Source organism: Brassica napus, unplaced genomic scaffold (assembly GCF_020379485.1).
Source record: "Brassica napus cultivar Da-Ae unplaced genomic scaffold, Da-Ae ScsIHWf_990;HRSCAF=1392, whole genome shotgun sequence".
Lineage (NCBI taxonomy): Eukaryota > Viridiplantae > Streptophyta > Magnoliopsida > Brassicales > Brassicaceae > Brassica > Brassica napus.
This window is the reverse complement of record NW_026017025.1, coordinates 22,853-42,549: the sequence shown is the minus strand read 5'-3', so window position 1 is coordinate 42,549 and position 19,697 is coordinate 22,853. Positions and strand designations below refer to the sequence as shown.

Below are 19,697 nucleotides of genomic sequence, written 5' to 3'. Positions count from 1 at the left end.
TTTTTTTGTCTGGTTGCAGCAAAATTTTTTGTCCTGTTCAAATCCATCAATCTGCAAAGAAACAAAGACGAAATAATAGCTAGTCTCTAGTTGATATGTGTTATTGACAATTTTATGCGTCTTTACCTGCCTTAGTAGTACCGACAAAACTCTACGTGTTGCTTCATGCATCTCACTATCACGAGATATAGCAAAGGCATCGATCTGAAACGTTACTTAGACAAGTCAGTTTTATTAAATTCAGAATCAAATCTTGAAAGGAACAATATTGACTTCACCTCATCAAGAATATAATTGCACCATCAGAGAGCTCATTTGCTTGTGAAAACACAGCCCCAAGAAGCCGTTCGCTTTCACCATAGTACTTTGACATTACAGCTTCAAGCGGCACATACAGCAACGGTATACCCTGATAACAAATGGTTAGAGCTCAAGATTCAAATCTTCAAAAGGTTTAAAAGGAAGCAGGTTCTAGGATGCTCAGCTTGATTAGCGATAACACGCGCACAGATGTCTTCCCAGTTCCTAAGTTTTAGAGTTTAATGAATAATCAGATTCAAAACTTGTTTCTACAAAAAAAATGCAATTTCTTCTGTGGCTAACCTGGTGGACCTCAAACAGCACAGCTCGGGGTCGGTTTGATTCAAATTTAGACCGTGTACCACGAACTATATCATCATATACTTCAGGACTATGAAGAGCCATCAGTATTGTGTCTTCTATTTCTCTGCACCATGATAAGAAGCTAATATTAGCAGCTTTGTGGGATATAAAGAGAAAAAGATGTAAACCAAAGCTTACCGTTTTTGCTGTTCATATCCAGCGATATTGTCCCATGATATCTCGTGGACAGAATCATCATCTCCAAGAGGTTTGTTAACTCCATAGATTCTCACTCCCATCGATTCCAATTGAGAAATAGTTTTGTCCGTAGATGCTTCACGTGCGCTTCCTCTACCTCCTCCTTTGTTTTGTCCAGGTTTTGTTCCAGCTACTTGCAGAGCTGAAACAAAAGCCTCGAGTTCTTCAGTAGTCAAGCTTCCTTTCTTTATGAACTCAACTTCCTGAAAACGTTTTGCAGCATCATTAAGATTTGAGATTTGATTCTTTATTCGAACGAGAAATGAAGCTTACCACTTTATCAGAGGTAAGTAAGGAGCCAAAGATAAGAATGCACAGGTCTTCATCTGGATCATCCTCACTTGCTCCTGCTTCCTTCTTCTTTTCCACACTTCGAAGTGTTATTTGCCAAGCAACTGGACTGAAATAACAAGAAACGAGTAGCGTTTAGTTTTATGATACCCATCAGGTTTTTGGGAAAAAACTTTTGAGGAACAAGACACTTACTTGTCCCAAGAACGCAAAATCATGTCTGAACCACCAGTGCGGTCTGAGACTTTCACACCTAGTTGTGATCCAATGTTTGCTATTAACTGTGCAACTTCACATGTGGAAGGAACTTGAAACTTCAAGGTAATCTACAACACAAAAAACTTGTAATTAAAATCCTGACTTTAACACACGTCCATATCACAACCAATATTGAAGTAGAGAAGAAGTATAGAAATATCATTGCAGAAACCTTTTGGCCCCTGACAGAGACATTAAACCGTGGGAAAGAACCATATCGAGTTCCTTTACTTTGTATTAGTTCTTGGATCCGAGCTCGTTCTTTCTTGGCAATGTCTGCATAGTTTGGTGGAGGATCTGCTGGGAGAGATGACTTGTTACTAACCTGCAACAAAAAAAAATTATAAACGACAATCAGTAGTAGCAGTAGTAACTATGTTACATAGACGGACTAAATCAAATCATCTACAGTTTCCAGGTGTGTTACAAAACCTCATCTTTCTTGGAAATGTCTTCAACATGGTTTGGGGGAGAATCTATGGGGGAAGATGATTTGTAATTAGCCTGCAAGTTATAAACCATATAATCAGAAAGAAGTAACTGTGTTATATATATACATAGAAGGAGTAATTAATCAATGTGATGGTTACAGAACCTCATCAGAATCAGCATAAGCTACTCCAATCGCTCCAAGGCTAAAGAGAGCACCAAAAACTGCAGGCGCCATAGAAAAGCATGGAGATTCGTTTAAGGTGCTGCAAGATCTCAGGACATCACTTGCTTTTGAATTACTCTGCTCAACGGTTCCTGCCAAAATTCAAATTCCTCAACAGTTCCCTTTTTTTTTAAAAACCAATTAGAAGGAATTCATTCGAAAACAATGACAGTAGAAGAAATGGAGAATCGTACCGTGATGGAAACATCGACGAAACTCGCGTCCACGTGGCTGCGACGGAGGATGAGAGAGCGATCCGCGCCATACGCGAGCTGCTCGAAACAATCGGTGAAGAACTGCCATTCGATTTGCCTGCCTTTACACAATTTCTCGAAGCTGTTAAAGGAAGGGTTTATGAGTTTTGATTTACAAGACAAAAAGTTTTAAGGCGATTACAGAGAAACCTTCCGGAGATAACCAACCGGTCCTTTTCAATATACCGGTTTAAGATGTGGGTTTGCGCCGCTCTAAATTATCTCACTATTAATTAAATAATTTCTTTTAATTATTTAAATTTTTATTTATTATTAAATGTGGTTATTAGAATAAACTATGAGCTTATTTGCCAACTAACCATATGGTTAGTTTGAGTACAAATTGGATGAATGTCATTGATTTTAACATAATATAATTTACGACATTTACACCATAAAGTGTCTGATTTTATCCTTCTTCTTTACAGGTACCAGCTAAATGTGTTGGAGTGAATAGTGTGGCCAACATAATATAAAGTCAAGAGCACCTGAAAACTATTCCAAATATATACTTTTATTCATCGTATACATATACACGAGTGTTCTATTTCATATCACCAATGTAGTATAGAATTATAACTCTACTTACAACCCCTAAATACTAAGGAGGGTTATTGGGACATGAATTTTAATGGAATTTGATGATTTCAATAGTTGAGAAGATTTTACAAGTTAACTAGATTTGACAAATTTTATCCAATATTCTTACATAGATTTTCATTACTTGTGTATAGAATTCTATTGATTGTTATTAACTTTTAAGCTAAGAATTTAATGGTATAATAGGAGAAAAGAAAAAAGAATCATTTCAATTATTAAAATTCAAATTGTTTTTTTTTAATTCTTTTTGAATTTCGAAAAATACTTTTTAAAACTTTTTTTTTTTACTTTTATTAAATTTTTAATATTTGTTTTCTACTTTTATGTTAAAGTTGTGATTTGTATTATTTAATTGTTCAATTTTGTATGTTTTTGTATGCGAGTGTATTTTATTGCATAGATTTCAAAAATCTTATGGGTATAGATGATATTCTCAAAGTTTAGTCTTATGAGTAAAAACAAAGAGAATTTACATTCCAATAACAATAGATTTTAGTAGAATTTTAAAATCAATGAAAACTAAACTTTTCCAATAACAAAAGATTTTGAATGGAATTTAAAAGTCATCATCCCAATAACAATGGATTCTAATTAAATTTAAAAAATCCATAAACCAATAGCAATAGAATCTCAAAATTTAATAACTCATCTTGAATTGTTATGGGTATAGATGATATTCTCAAAGTTTAGTCTTATGAGTAAAAACAAAGAGAATTTACATTCCAATAACAATAGATTTTGGTAGAATTTTAAAATCAATGAAAACTAAACTTTTCCAATAACAAAAGATTTTGAATGGAATTTAAAAGTCATCATCCCAATAACAATGGATTCTAATTAAATTTAAAAAATCCATAAACCAATAGCAATAGATTTAATAGAATTTTAAAATCAATGAAAACTAAACTTTTCCAATAACAAAAGATTTTGAATGGAATTTAAAAGTCATCATCCCAATAACAATGGATTCTAATTAAATTTAAAAAATCCATAAACCAATAGCAATAGAATCTCAAAATTTAATAACTCGTCTTGAATTCTTCTATCAATAACACCCCCCCCCCCCCCCAACCCCTAAACATATCTGATTCACAATCCTATGTACTAAACTTTATCTCAATCTTACCCCAAGCCCTAAATACTAAATCATAAACTCTAATCAGTAAACTCTATACCCAAATGTAAACCATAAACCCAAATATAAATTCAAAATCCACATAGAATAGAACAAAGCAAATAACATAGTACATATTAACGAATTTATGGAATGCACATAATTGTATGGGAGAAGTTAATGTTGATCTTAACCATATTCTCTCACCTTTTAAATTCTAAACCCTAAACTCTAATCACTAAACTCATCCAAAATATAAAATCTAACCCAAATATAAAGTATAAACCCTAAATCCAAACATAATAAAATAAAATAAATAACATAATATATATTAGTGAAATTATGAAATATCTATGATCGCAAGAAGAAGGTAATGATGACCCCAACCATACCCTCTCACCTTCTAAATACTAGACCCTAAACTCTAATCATTAAACACTTACCCAAATATAAACCCTAAACCCAAATATAAATCATAAACCCAAATAGAATGAAACAAAATAAATAACATATTACATATTGGTGAAATTATGAAATGTATATGATTGCATGGAAGAAGTTAATGTTGACCCCAACTATACTCCTTCACCTTTTAAATACTAAACCCTCAACTAAAATCACTAAACTCTAATCCAAATATAAACCCTAAACCCAAATATCAAAATATAAAAAGTGCATATGTAATATTAAATTATATTATGTAATATTAAACTATATAATATATATCATAGTACAATTTTTACAGGTTCAAAACCAAATAGAATAAAATAAAATATCTAGTATAGTACATATTGGTGAAATTATGAAATGTTTATGATGGCATGGAAGAAATTAATGTTGTCCCAACAGTACCCCTTACCTTCTAAATACTAAACCCTAAATCCATATATTAACTCTAAACCCAAAATATAAATCCTAAATCCAAATATCAAAATCTAGAAAAATACATGATATTATATAACATAAGTTTTATTATGTAGTATTAAACTATACAATATAGATCATAGTATAATTTTGACGTGGTCAAAAAATGTAATGATAGTTAGAACTTAAGAAAATTACAAACTATATTTCTAAGAAAAATAACATTTTTTTATTAATCGTCAAATGGAACGGAACATGATAAAATAGTATAGTAATAGAATATATCGCATTACATAACATGAATAGAATAAACATAACACATTTTGTTTTACATTTCTATTCTATATGCATATAAAACACAATTTAACAAAAACTATTCATCTTCTTCGATCAACTCTGGGTCATTCACGGTGACAAAAGATAAGTGTATCTGATGACATCAGTGAAGATAGTACATGTAACCGCGTAGTAAAATAAAGAGGTTAGGGCGATTGAGGAAGTGTTGACGAACCTCGCCGTGGCGCCGTTTACGTTGTCGGCGACTCCATAGATTTCAGATGCAGTGAAGATTCCCGTCAATAGTCAAGCGAGCCGTTGCAGACGGTCATCTCCTACGAAGGTACTCCAGAATTGGTTTTGGTGGTCATGGTGGTCATACGGTGAATCAATAATCGAAGAGAAACTACTGAATTTTTACAAGTTATGTGAATAAACTCAGAGAAAGCGAATAAACTCAGAGAAAGACGATGGTGGCGACGGTGTGGAGCAGAACAAAGGTTTCAAAGATGTGGAGCAAACCGTCGACGGAGATCTTTCACTTTCTCAAAATTAGAAACGAAATTTAAAATAGAGGATGTGAAGTTAATTACGCCACGAGTAACGTTAAACAGTTAAAAGTTATGAATTTTTAAATTTTTTTTTGCTGCAGGTTTCACCGGTGGATTTCAGGGGCAAAATAGCATTATTATATAAAAAGCAAGAGGTGTATCGAAAAAGTAGGTCAAATGGTTATCTTGTGAATTATGCTTTTTTGCAGCGTCATTGGACCCAATTTCCCATAAACTAAACTATGCAAAAAAAAAAAACTTTAGTAGAAATGAAATGAGTCGGAAAAAAAAGTTGAAATGAAATGAGATACAATGTAGTTCTTAAAATGCTGTCGTTAGCCTTAGCTCTAGAGCTTGATACTGTCGGTTTGAACTTAAATTTAGTTTTTCATACCTTCGATACGAGGTCGTTTGATTGAATTCTTGATATGATGTCTAGTCGTGGATACGAAGTCGTTTCGCATACAAACGAAAGCATGTTTCCTTGCAGAGTGAGACATTCTCAAACTAAATAGTAACTAGTCTTGTGAAAGTTACAAAATTCACTAGTATAGGATCATTAGATACAACAGTTTCATTTCACTTGATCTTCTTAAAAATCCAATGAAACAGAAGTGAACTGTCATGTGTCTGTATGTTGTCACTCGAATTCTAGGTCTACCAGTGGCTTCTTTGAAAGAGCAGCCAAATTCTGTTCTGCGACACTGCGAAGAGCTTGGCGCCGTGCTTCAGCGCTTCAAAGCACTCTTGTATTGGAGGGAGAGTCACTTGTTCTTGCTCTACCCAATCGTCTTTAGCTCGGCGAATCAACTATAGCCAACAACACATATAAAGGTTAGTGTCTTCATGCTCTGCACTTGTCTTAACATTGAACCAAATCTTATAAGATTATAAAAGAGGCAATGTTTCCTTCACCTCATCAGGAAATATAATTGCACCATCAGAGAGTTCATTTGCTTGTGAAAACACAGCCCCAAGAAGCCGCCCGCTTTCACCTGATCATTGCAGAAACCTTTTGACCCCTGAGACGTGGGCAAGAACCATATATAGTATGTATGAGTTCTTGGACTCGAGCTTGTTCTTCCTTTAACAATGTCTTGCATAGAGTTGTGGAGGATCTATGGGGGGGGCAAGTTTTAAACCCATGATCAGAAAGAAGTAATTGTGCTATATAGGAATAGGACTACTAATCTTATCAGCAACCTCATCAGAATCAGCAAAAGCTACTCCAACGCCGAAGAGAGCACCCAAAACTGCAGGCGCCATGGAGAATCGTTTGAGGTGTAGCAATACCTCATTTGCTTTTAAATTACTCTGATCAAAGGTTCATGTTAATTCAAAGACATCCCTCAAAATCTAAGTCGGAGTGTTTAGATCCATTTTTTAAAACCAGTTTAAGAGATTCAAAGGAACGTCACCAAATTTATAGGAGATTCTTGAATAAATAGAGTAAACTGGTGAAGCTTACCTTGATGGAAACATCAACGGAGCTAGATTCCACGAGAGAGAGAGAGAGAGAGAGAGAGAGAGAGAGAGAGAGAGAGAGAGAGAGAGAGAGAGAGAGAGAGAGAGAGAGAGAGAGAGAGAGAGAGAGAGAGAGAGAGAGAGAGAGAGAGAGAGAGAGAGATCCGACCATAAAGAGTCGGCGGTGTAGAATTAGATTTGTCTTTTCAGAAACTCAAAAGTCAAAACCGTCGAAGGTAGGTTTATGATCCGACCGTCAAGAGTTTTATGCAATTACATAGAAAACCAACTGGTTATGTTCAATATGCCGGTTTAACTTAAACCGGGATCCTATAGTATGATGTGCCGGTCTCTAGTTATCTCACAATTAATAAGCATAACTATCCATTTCAAAAGAGATTTCAAGTTTTTCGTTTCTTACATAACCAAAAGTAGTCTGCAAACTTTCTCAACATTGGTAACGTTTTAAACATTTCTCCACAAAGAAAAAACCACACAAGTCTGAAAATAAACCAAGCATGAACCAATTCACACATCTCAACCCCTTCTTTCTTGTCTCTAGTACACCAACATCTTTCTCTTCCAACGAGCACCATTTCCCAATATCGCATGTACTTCTCGATCCAGCTCTTCATCAGGCACTTGAACTGTTTGTTGGTCCCACTCTCTGCGCACTTCATTCCATATCTGTCCCCATCAGCCACTGGATCAAATGAATCCAAGATGAAGCGTTCAAATTCTGCTTGAACAAACACCACAGGCGATACACTGTCCAAAATACATACTCAAGAATCAATCTATATGAAACTAACTGAATAGCTGTATCGCATGAATAAGGGAAGTAAGAGGAATTACCCTTCAAAATCTGTTGAGATTTTGATAGCTGGCCTGGCAACTGAGAGAGCACGACCTATCCTTCCTTCCAAACCTTCTTGTAGGAGTCCCCCATTTTGAAACCCAGTTATAACCTACATAAGAATGAAAAACACACTTTAGATTCCTGTTCTAGACCAAAGAAAAGGAAAACAGACTTGTTCCAGTTGCTTACCAAGTCCTCCATCTTGTGAAAGAACAATGGTTTATCTTCTAAGTTGGTGAATGCAGTGTTCACTGGCCACACTCATCGCACATTCTAGAGTCACGAGGCTTGCAAGAAACACAAAATGAAACTAAGTTTGTTAGAAAGCCTTGCACAAGTCACTAAATGCAGAGCAAAGAACATTTACCCTAATTTATGGAGCTCCAAGTTTGTTAAAACAGCACAGATTGCAAACACCGGAGTCAAATTCTCTCGACCTATTAGGTCTAGTCCAACGAGCTTTAGTTTTTTCAAACCCCTCCTGATGCAAAAAAAAAAGAAGCCATACGACAATGAGTAAACAATAACACAAATTATGTCATAAACACAAGAACAAATGTCACACAAAAATAAAATGCTTACCCCAAATATGAAATGCTGCTCCAGAAACCTCCCAGAATACGTTATGTTCAAGTTAAAATCACCAGGACCGTAAGAGAACCCAACAGCAAGGGACTTTATTGCCAGGTTAGCCCTCCTTATGAACATGAGTGCAATAAGGGTTTCTCCATAACGGAGATTACACAAGTCAACGTTTGAATAAGCATAAGGATCACACCCTGCTGCTTTGAAGGACAGACAGACACGCTCTGCTGCTTGGCAAGGTTAGAACTGGACAAGTAAGAAAAAACCTGAAATGATGTGTATGTGTGTCAGATATAAATATAAGAATAGTATAGTATTAGGCATGTAAAAGCTCAAAAAAGTAGATATAACCTTGGTTGTTAATTCCAAGGGAATAGTCCATTGACGTGGATTAGTTGACCTTCAGCTTTCCGGTGCTGTTACACGTAGTTCTGATGGAGGTGGCTCTGGCTGTCCCTGTGGAACATATATGTATACGCTAAAATGCACGCATTCAAAACCGGAATGACCAATTGTGAAGTTTTCGTTCATAGGCAAATGAATCTGAATTTCATTTTGAAATCCTGGTTTGAGGTGCCCAATCACACTCTCTGCTCGGGTCCTATTAACCCCCAGATACAGCTGACAGCCAGGATCGCCAAGAATTATAGTGGGTGGGTAAGGGACATAGCTGATCTTCTTGATAAGTAATAGTGGACCTGAACGGACAATAACATACCAACTAGGAACAACCACTACACCTGGACAAGCATACAATTATCCCAATTAACTTATTAAGAACACACATCCAACGCAACTGAGAGTGTCATCGGTGAATCATTCTTCTTAGACTATTAGATCACTCGTGATAATCACCAACTGGGAGTGTGACAGATGAACTCTGCATAAGCCAATATATGTGACATGTGGGAAACTTGTCAAAAATGTCTGCAATGTAGCTTCAACAACATCTCCCAAAGTAGCATCTTTTCCAACTTTTGATGTTATATTTTGTCATTAATACATCCCTTCAAGTGATTCTTTGGCAATTTTTGAGCAGTATTTGGGCAATAATCTGTGGACACATTTTCTGGGATAATAAATGGGTTGGATGGGGTATAATTAGGTCTATGTATCTATGACATTTTCAGCAATAAACTTGAGTGTATCATATCAGATATGTCTAATTTGTTTTAGCTTTTTAACTCCATGTAAAATAATCAGAATTTGAGAATCTAACATATCAACTCCACATAAAGCAAGACATGTGAAATTTGGTAGATTTGTTACAAATGCCAGCAATGTGGTTTCAACAACCTCTTCCAAAACAATTTCATCTAGATTATGACTATTGTATTAAAAAGAAAGCAGCTTTATGTAACGTAAAATTTTCTTACTTGTGAAACTGCACTTTGTGAATAATTAATTAAATATAAGAGTTGATGTTAATTTAAGCTTACGAATTCTTGACTATGAATGTAGAGAATAAGATCTTTAGTTGTGATAAGCATAGAAAAATTGAGTATAATGAGAAATGTTAGTTCTTTTTTGTTTAATAAGAGATGTTAGTTTGTGCAATATGTATTAGTTTATGCAATGCGTAATATGTTATTTATTTTCTAAGGATTTCAGAATGTTTTGCTAGGTTCTTTTGTTTATGAGTCACACTTTCAAACCTATCTTTCACTTATCTTTGATTGTTTTCTTACAAGAAAAAAGAAAAAAAAAACACAAATATCAGAGAGTTGATATATATAGTTTTATGCATTTCTCATATTTTCCCTTCATTTTTATCTTCACTTTGCATCATTCAGCATCGTAAATAAGCACTTTAGTCTAACATCTTGTATTGCCATCATTTTAGAATACTAGAAAAGCAGAGAAATGGTAGATGCACCTGAGATATGACTTGGTAGGCTGAGGAAGAAGAGAAGAATAAGTGGTAGCATGTTTACAAACCGCTAGAGACAACCGGTACTCATCATAGCAATAGCACCTGATGCAGGTAACCTAAAGGGGAAACTGGTATCCAATGAGAAGCCACATGTCTTTGTGTTTCAAAATCCAAAGTTCCAAGAAAGTCATGTCTTTGATGACGTTCCGGTGAATCCAAGCAATCCAAACCAATTCAAGTTTATCTGAAGTCTGAACTTACTAAACCTTTCTTTAGTAGCAAATGAGTCCATCATATGCCTATTCAAGTTTCTATCACAACACACGGCTTACAATACAATGATCACCTGCTGGTTTACTTGACTCAAAGGCACAACATTCTTACTAAAAACGTTTTACAACAGAGTGAGTGAATCTGACAGTAGCAAAAATTCTTCAGGCTTGTGCTCCGAGTTCGAGCAGTAAAGTGTGATTTATCAGTCATGTTTTTGATGACGTTCTGGTGAATCCAAGTAAATCCAAACCGATTTAAGCTTTATGTGACATTTACGAAACTTTTATTTAGTAGCACATGAGTCCATCATATGCCTATTCAAAATTCCATCACAACACACGACTTACAAGCTACAACACAATGATCACCTGCTGGTTTACTTGACTCACAAGTCACAACATTCTTACTACAAAGTTTTTTACAACAGAGTGAGTGAATCTGACAGTAACAAAAATTGTCAGGCTTGAGCACCAAGTTCAAGCAGTAAAGTGTGATTTATCGCATCAGATCCCGGTCCCTTAAACTGAATCGGACCTGGAGAATAAGATAAAAAATGAAGACTTAAAAACAATTACTACTTTAAGCAGAGTCATGATGAATATGTGAACAAACCAGGACTAATGTATCTATTCTTCAAAGCCCATTCTTCACGCTGTGACGCAAATTTCTTAAACGGTGCGCCTGAATATTGACCAGAAGTGTGAGATAGAGCAAACGAGTACGATAAAGTTTTGAGCTAAAAGACTTCACCTTCAAGCTCAACCATAGCTTTCTTGATAACAGGCTTGAATTTACCTGCAACATAAAAAAAATAATGTTATAGCAAAAAGAACTATCGAAGATTTCAAAAAAAAAATTGAAAACTACCATGTCTTCTCTCAACATCCATCAATGAAGTTAGCGGTGTACCACCAACTGTCCATTTCTCCACAGGAGCAGCCAAGTTCCCAACCTGCAAAAGAAAAACACAAATGATAAATGTAAGTAATCTTGAAATAGTGAAACATTCTATGTTTATTTTCAAGAAAGGATGAAAAGTTTTTTTTAACCGATGAAATCAATCCAGTCTTCCCACTCTGGAGAAGTGATCCAGCACCGTAACCCAATGCGTAACAATAAGTTGCATCGAAATTTGTAGGGAGTCCACATCTTCCCTCATACCTAAAACACATGACAATAACAGAAGTTGAGGCTAATTAGTATCTAATCTATATGTTTTATGCTAATTAGTAACTAATATAATATGTTATAGGGTAAGTAATATACCCAAAGAAGTGTGATTTCCCCATGAACTCGCGTTTATATGAACCATCCTTCTTCTTTTTCTCTAACTCTGTTTCAACCATTTGAATCAGCATTTTCTCTGTCTCTATTTTAGCCACCTGATTAACATACATATGCAACATAAACCGGTTTTGAGTTTGGATTTTCATCGGTTTTTTTTTGCTAAACCGGGTGGTCCCAAAAAAACAGACCTGGACATTCCCATGCGGATCTCTCTCAAGCATCAGTTGTTCCTGAATTGTTTGAGGAAGAAACTCAAAAAGCTTTAGAGTCTCCTCTTTAAGATTCTTCTTCCATTGTCCTTCTTCATCGACGTTTCCTTGGGCTAAGATTTCGTTCAGTTCTGAAATAAGCTCTTGGACCTAGAAAATATAAACGGAAGTTGAAGAACAGAAACATTGAGAAAAGAAAGATGTAAGAATCATTTTAGTAGAGAATCTAAAGGATTTATTGGATACCTCAGGGATAAAGTCAATTAGACCTTCAGGAACAAGAATGACACCGTAGTTATAACCATTTTCAGCGCGTTTACAGATCACATCAACAATGTAATCCGTAACGTTTTTCAACGTTAGCTTCTTCTCCGAAACCTGCATATAGTTTATAGTTCTCAAACCAATACTTAGCAAACTGAAAGTGTGGATAAAAAGCTTGAGTAGAAACGCAAGAGTTACCTCTTCACCAATAATGGTAATGTTTGGATGGGTTTGCAAAGCGCATTCAAGTGTAATATGAGAAGCAGCACGGCCCATGAGACGTACAACTGTATGTGCAAATTAACAGATGAAATAAAATTGTGGTTTATATCAAAGATATTCAATTTTGCTAAGGGCCAAATAAACTTACAGTGGTAGTATTTTCCAGTGGAACGTGCATCGATCATAACATTTCCAATCATTTCCGAGTATATCTGCATGAATATAATATGATACAAAGCCATTAATAAGTTTTTACTAGGAAAAGACATTACTAAGTGATGCTTCTTTGAGATCCATGTTAAATTTACTTACCTTGCAAGCAGTATCAAACCCGAAACTGGTGGGGACTTCTTTGCTCTTTAAATCACCATCGATTGTTTTGGGACACCCAATAACCCTAGTTTTCATGTTTTTACCTCTGGAAACCGAATAAGAAAGTTACCAATCAACTAGTGAGAAAGCTCGTACTCACTTATCTAATGGTCACTCTTTGGAATAAATGTACCTGAAGTATTCAGCGAGGAGACAAGCATTAGTATTGGAGTCATCGCCACCAATAACCACCAGACCATCTAAGTCCATCTTTGTTACAGTATCTTCAGCTTGCTTAAACTGCAATGTGTAGGAAACCGATATGCTATTGCTAGCTAATTCTATCGATGAAAGCGCCACCAAAAATTTTAGATCTTGAGAAGCTTCAAGGAGAAAAGAAACTTGTTTACCTGCTCTGGAGTTTCGATCTTGTCTCTTCCACTGCATATCATATCAAACCCACCCTGCCAAAAGGCACACACCCATAAATTATCAATAATAATAAAAAACGCAGAAACAACTCTTTAATTCATATGAGCTTCTATTTACTACTCTTCATTATCAATTTGACTTCTCTAACAAACCATTCTTCAAGACATCTTAACATGTTGAACTGAAAGTGTCCAATCAGGTTTAAATCAATTCAAACCAAGCCAAACCAAACCAGTTCCATACTTAAATAACCGAACTGAAGAGACAAAAACCCATTTGGTTCTTTTCTCCATATCCGAATAAACCAAAACAAAACCGAGCTGAAGACAAATAAACCGATTAAATCTCTTTGAAAATAATTTAACAAAAATAAACCGAATCATGGTCGTTACTATACCAATGAACCTAGACATAAAACATCCATAACCAAAACCACACTGAACCGAAAAGAAAGTAAACCAGTAAAATCTTAAAAGAGTGTTTTAACAATTCTTCTTTTGACTTGACCCAACGCAACCAAATTGTTCATTTTAACCCAACAAATTGTATTGTTTTTGTGTATTACATTACAGACTAGATTCTTCCAATAGATTTCATTCAGCGAATAAAACAAAGATCTAATTATTGTATATACAGTACATAGTACGTAAAATTAAAGCAAGAAGTCATCACTCTCTCTCACTCTTTTCTTTCGATAAGATGGTCGGTAAAACTCTAATAATGTTCCCAAAAAAAAAACAATTCCTTTAAAATCAAAAAGCCGCACGATTGTCGGTTTGCATTTGGTTTCTATATCCTCATGAACCGAGAAAAATAAACAAAAAGCTCAATGAGTTATTTTTTTCCACTTCTGTTAACAAGAAGCCACATTAACTATATACCTGGTTTCTATAAGGATACACAAAATCAGAAGTGAGCTCAACATATTTCCCTTTCATGATTCCAGCTGGACCACCACGAAAACCAAACAGTGTGCTCCCTTTCGCATGTTCCTGTAAATAATCTAACCAAACCAATAACAACACAAACACTTCAAAACCAGGACGACAATGATCTATAACAGACCAAAAAGACAAAAAGAAGTCTACATAGACCAATTGTGATCTATCATGGACCAAGGGCTGGTAAATTACCAATTTGCCATTAATGAAAGTGGCATGTGAACCATTGGATCAAATAATGGAAACTCTAATCTCGGTCGTCCAATTTTCTTCTTCCTTTCTCTTTCTCTCGCCTGGGTCCCACCCAAAATCCATATTAACTCCCTCACATCTTCATCTTCTTCATTACTCAACCACCCACGAAAATTCATTTCAATCACCAACCAAAGTTCTCTTCTTCAAGTTTTTATCCACAAACCTTTAATTCTGTTTCTTAGGGTTCTTCTACAGCTTTTCTCGTCCTTGAAACAGCAAATGTGCCTCGTCCTTGGTCTTGAAATCGCTTGGTAAGTGTATACTCTCTCCCTCTCCTTCTCTCTCACTCTTCTCTTCTTTTTTATTTGTTTTCTGTTTAGTTTTAGTCCCATAATATGTATGTTACCATTATGAGTCAGGTTCCATGGTTTAAGATAACGTTCTTATAGTATGAATCATGATATTGTAGATTAAATCATTTTTTACATTGGTTACACTGGTACAACAGACGTTGAGTACACCTGGTAAACCTGGTAAAACTCGTTAAGAATAACACTAGTACAACTAGTAAACCTGGTACAACTCTAAGTAACACTGAATAAGACTATGGGTAAAACTTGTATAACTCTTAGTAGTCCTTTGACAAGTCAAATACTAGTATAACTAGTATAACTTATAAACGACTGTTACATGTAAACCAGTATAACTGGTAATACTAGTATAACCCGTATTTTAGCGACTTTAGAACTCGTATAACTGATATAACTTGTAAGCTGTAATGTTGGTTTTAACTCTTTTCAGGAACTATGGATGGTACTGGAGCTGTGGTGATACATTTTGATCATGGTGGAGACAAAAATATTTATACATTAGTAATGAGAGGAAAATATGAGGAGATAACCTATTCTCGCTTGGTTGATAGAATAGGCAAGAAAATGAATATCGATGTAGCTGCGACGAAGCTTCAACTGAGCTACTATCCCCTGGTCGTGGATAATAAGAGGCCTTGTTATATTTTGGATGATGAAGATGTTTTAGGATATTTAATGGAGGTGGATAGGAAAAACCGGCGTAGTGTTTTGCATGTGGAGTTTTCCGAAAATATCTCAGAAAATCAGAGTAACGAGCAGTTTTCTATGAACGAGGAAATTCAGATTGATGCCAGAGCTAATGATGGTATGGCTGGAGTTGAGGAGTTGGCAATTGTTCCTCAAAACCAATCAGATGGGTATAATCATGAGGAGTTAGCAATTGTTCCTCCAAGACAATCAGATAGGTATGAGCATGAGGATTGCAATGAAGAGGGTGATGAAATGAATGATAGGGAGGAGTTGCCGGCTGTTACACCATCTGTAGACACAATTGTCAATGCTGAGTGGGATGATGGTATTGATATGAGTTTGTATCAAGAATTTGCGACTAAGGAAGAGCTGAGGAATTTAGTGGACGCAGGAGTGCATTCGAATTGTTTTGAGGTTGATATAATCAAGACGAATCGTACTGTTTATGTATTGAAATGTCGTGGGGTTGGATGCAGATGGTATTTACGAGCTGCAAGGCTGAAAAACTCAGCCTTTTTCAGTGTCAGAACGTATAGAAAGATGCATACGTGTACTCGGGGAGAGGGAAGTGTAACCAAGAGGGGGAAAAGAGGAACACCAAGCTTGGTCGCAGGAGTGGTGCATGAAGATTATCCAGGCCAATACAAGACTCCAGATCCAAAGTCTCTCATAAAGTTGGTGAAGAACAAACTAGGTGTCACGGTTTCATATTCTACAGCTTTGAGAGGGAAACACAAAGCTGTCAGTGATTTGCGTGGTAACCCTCAGGAGAGTTTTGCTAGACTTCCATCTTACTTGTACATGTTAGAAAGAATGAATCCTGGTACCATCACAAGATTAGTAGTGGATGAGAAGAAGCAGTTTAAGTATATGTTCTTTGCGCTTAAAGCTTGCATCGAAGGGTTTCAAGCAATGAGGAAAGTGATAATAATGGATGGAACTCACCTGAAGGGTGTGTATGGAGGAGTGCTTCTCATTGCCACTGCTCAGGATCCAGATCATCATCATTATCCCCTCGCTTTTGCGGTAGTAGATGGTGAGAAAAATGCGAGCTGGGAGTGGTTTTTGACTATACTGAAAACTTTGATACCAGATGATCCTCAGCTTGTTTTTTGTACTGATAGAAACCAATGCATCATCAAGAAGGTGCACGAGGTGTACCCAATGGCGATCCATGGATATTGCATTTTTCACTTGTCTAATAATGTTGCCGGAGCATGCAGCAAAGTTAACAAGAAAGGGGTTGCCAGAAAGCCTAGTTATACAACAACAACACCATCTCATTAAACAGTTATACAAAATACTTCTCTAGTTATACTAGTCAGACTACGTATAAGAAGCGTAGTTGTACCAGTTATATTACTTATAAAAAAAATTTACTAGTTATCCTGAATTTGTTTACAACATATTATTACCAGTTGCACCATTTTCACTCTTTTAGTTGTACTAGTAATTTAATACTCGGTTGTATTAGTTAGACTAATTATACTTTTCATAGTTATACCAGTTATATTAGTTATAAGAAGTGTGGTTGTACTAGTTATACTAGTTCCATTGATTCTGTTTTACAACATTTTATTACCAGTTGAACTAGTTTCATTCTTTTAGTTGTACTAGTTACACTTCTTATATAATCACTACTTATTTTTTTTTTCGACCCTATGATAAATATTTCTAGAACCATTTAAGTTGACTTGTTTACCGTTCTTGGAGCGTCGTTGTCAATGGCAGCAGATCCAATAGCAGCCTCATGTGAATTTGAATCTATGTTGTTAGATCCAATCTGCTCACGGTTCCTATTTGTTAGTCCAATTTTATCATAAAAATTCCAAAACCATTTTAATTGATTTGTTTACCGTTTGCCCGTCATTGTTAATGGCAGCCTCGGGTGAGCCTGATTCTCTGTTGGTAGAAGTTATTGGAGCTTGCAGTGGATTCTCCGCCTCATTGGGTGTTTGAGTAGGTGATTTTTGTGGCTCAATCGGAACTGATGGGCTTGGCGTACCCTCTCTATCATCCTGCGAAGGTAACTCCGTTGATAGTGGCGGATAATGATCAGGATCGGCTTGATGTTCTGGTGAAGATGCGGTCTGAGGCCGCTTGGTTGGATTGGACGAGGACTCATCGTCTACACCACTGTCTCGCTTCCTCTTCTTCTCTGCGGTTTCAATCTTCTTTTTCTCTGCATCTCTTTTTTTTTTAACGGCTTCTCTCCTCCTTTTCACCGCTGCTTGTTTTTTCTTTATCACAGAGTCTTTCTTCTTCTTTTCCGCCTCAGCTTTCTTCTTCTCCACCGCAGCTTTCTTCTTCTCCACCACTGACTCATTCTTCTTCTTCTTCTCCGGCGCACCTTCTTTGTTCGTTTGTTCGGTGAAACGAGTCTTTGGAGCCATAGTGTTTCAAAGAGTAACACGAAATAGAGAAACAAATGAGATAGAGGGAGATCGTGATGATTGTGGTAGAGTTTGATTAGTGAGATGAGATAGAGGGAAGGGGGAGAGATCGTGAATTTTTTTCTGTTGGTTATGTCGGGGAAGAGGAATTAGGGATTTAGTTTGATTTAGGGGGAAGGATCCGGGAAGGGCACGCGGGTCGGGTTAGTGGGTGGGGTAGGTTGGTTGGATATGTAAATAAGTTAAAGTTTTAGGTTTTATAGTATTTTCAGCTTAATTTCGATTTATTATTAATTCATTAAAAAAATAAAAACAGAAGTGTCCTTTTCCAGATTTTTGTGTGCCCATTTGGTCGATCTCAGCATTTGATTCTCAAAACCACAACAGTTATAACCTTTTGGTTCGATGAAAATAAAAAGAAAATGTCCTAACCGAAAATTCCGCAAATAACATTGTGTCCTCCAGGTGCTTGTCCACCAGACAAAACCACACCAACTTTAAGCTTTTGGTCCGACAGAACTGCATCATTAGATTGGTCTGAAACCAATAAAGCCGATGGTTGTCCATACAGATTTGGAAATAATTTCGCAATCTCCTCTGCAACAAACCAATCATCAAAATCAAATTGGAAGAGACATAATCCGGTTTACTCCAGCGGATCCGGTTTAGTAAGAGTAATTAAGACAGTAGGAAGATCAATTGACCTGAATTTCCAGCGGCGGAGCTCGGAGGACCATCGACGATCTTAAAGGGACTTTTAAAAACGGAAGGAAGAGGGAGCGCGTGATCGATACGACTCACTTGGACTTCACTGTAAACAGAAGGCACACGGCTCGCAGGAGGATTGATCGAGATCCCGGCGATGTTTTCTCCAGTTAAGTCATACGGTGACGCCATGGGTAGTGGTTGTTCCTAAGAGGTGGTCTCACGAATGTCAGATAAGTGTCCGGTAATGTTTGGATAAGTTTCTCAAAATAAGGTAAAATGAATTACAATGTCCGAATATTCCGATATGCCAAAGTGTGATCATAATTGCTTAACTATGGTTTTCAAAAAAGGAAAAATAAAGTTTTACTAAAAGATATTTTCTAATTATCTTTGTTATAGTAAGTAGATTTTGACCGGCATTTTAAAAATACGGACATCTTTATTTGTCAAAAATATATTAAGTACACATATAAAATGTATATGTTTTATATAATTTTATCTTTCAATATGCATAATATATATATATGTCTTTGAACACATAAATAGAAAATTTATATTTATGTAATTGTATTTTAATTGTTTTGATTATTTATTTTGATTTATATTGTATTTTCTATTTATCTTTCAACTAGCACTTAACGTATTCATTATTTTTAACTGAATTATTTAATTAGATGAAATCAATATTTTATATCTATTTTAAACATGTGGTTTTATCGATGAACCCGATGAGTCGGAAATAAAAATATCTAGATGTAATAAAAACTAATAATTAAAATTTTCTTAGAATATCAAAAAACCGTGGATCTGATACTATGCCACCAAAGAAAATTGTGATAAAAAAAAAAACTAAAACTATTTAGATGTAATTTCAAAATTAATTTTAAAATAATCA

At 35.7% G+C, this 19,697-nt stretch overlaps 3 protein-coding genes across 3 annotated transcripts; all 3 read right to left on the bottom strand.

Moving 5' to 3' along the window:
- Window positions 1-274: 274 nt before the first annotated feature.
- On the bottom strand, window positions 275-2,480 carry LOC125606810. Its single transcript, XM_048775672.1, has 9 exons — window positions 2,260-2,480; window positions 2,006-2,157; window positions 1,843-1,914; window positions 1,583-1,735; window positions 1,348-1,478; window positions 1,135-1,261; window positions 802-1,064; window positions 604-727; window positions 275-409 (listed from the first exon to the last, which is right to left on the bottom strand). The coding sequence occupies exons 1-9, from the start codon at window positions 2,366-2,368 to the stop codon at window positions 275-277; spliced, it is 1,266 nt and encodes a 421-aa protein (XP_048631629.1). The 5' UTR covers window positions 2,369-2,480.
- An 8,564-nt stretch (window positions 2,481-11,044) lies between these two features.
- On the bottom strand, window positions 11,045-19,105 carry LOC125606808 (pyrophosphate--fructose 6-phosphate 1-phosphotransferase subunit beta 2). The gene is made up of 16 exons (XM_048775669.1): window positions 18,799-19,105; window positions 18,527-18,691; window positions 14,386-14,507; window positions 13,483-13,536; window positions 13,266-13,372; window positions 13,073-13,178; window positions 12,909-12,972; window positions 12,737-12,825; window positions 12,521-12,652; window positions 12,254-12,424; window positions 12,045-12,160; window positions 11,828-11,939; window positions 11,646-11,730; window positions 11,529-11,573; window positions 11,391-11,459; window positions 11,045-11,312 (listed from the first exon to the last, which is right to left on the bottom strand). Exons 1-16 carry the CDS (start codon window positions 18,989-18,991, stop codon window positions 11,236-11,238), a joined length of 1,707 nt encoding a protein of 568 aa, XP_048631626.1. The 5' UTR covers window positions 18,992-19,105; the 3' UTR covers window positions 11,045-11,235.
- On the bottom strand, window positions 15,248-18,461 carry LOC125606809 (myb-like protein V). Its single transcript, XM_048775671.1, has 2 exons — window positions 17,558-18,461; window positions 15,248-17,484 (listed from the first exon to the last, which is right to left on the bottom strand). Exons 1-2 carry the CDS (start codon window positions 18,092-18,094, stop codon window positions 17,386-17,388), a joined length of 636 nt encoding a protein of 211 aa, XP_048631628.1. The 5' UTR covers window positions 18,095-18,461; the 3' UTR covers window positions 15,248-17,385.
- Window positions 19,106-19,697: the final 592 nt, after the last annotated feature.

Excerpts from the sequence above, each read along its gene's own strand:
- LOC125606808 (XM_048775669.1), bottom strand. The coding sequence starts at position 18,991 with ATGGCGTCACCGTATGACTTAACTGGAGAAAACATCGCCGGGATCTCG. Across the intron at positions 12,826-12,908 it reads CACTGGAAAATACTACCACT|TTGTACGTCTCATGGGCCGT; the intron begins GTAAGTTTATTT and ends TTGCACATACAG. Across the intron at positions 11,731-11,827 it reads AGACTGGATTGATTTCATCG|GTTGGGAACTTGGCTGCTCC; the intron begins GTTAAAAAAAAC and ends TTTCTTTTGCAG.
- LOC125606810 (XM_048775672.1), bottom strand. The coding sequence starts at position 2,368 with ATGGCAGTTCTTCACCGATTGTTTCGAGCAGCTCGCGTATGGCGCGGA. Across the intron at positions 1,915-2,005 it reads CTTATGCTGATTCTGATGAG|GCTAATTACAAATCATCTTC; the intron begins GTTCTGTAACCA and ends TATAACTTGCAG. Across the intron at positions 410-603 it reads TGCTGTTTGAGGTCCACCAG|GGTATACCGTTGCTGTATGT; the intron begins GTTAGCCACAGA and ends ATTTGTTATCAG.
- LOC125606809 (XM_048775671.1), bottom strand. The coding sequence starts at position 18,094 with ATGGCTCCAAAGACTCGTTTCACCGAACAAACGAACAAAGAAGGTGCG. Across the intron at positions 17,485-17,557 it reads TTAACAATGACGGGCAAACG|ATTGGATCTAACAACATAGA; the intron begins GTAAACAAATCA and ends AACCGTGAGCAG.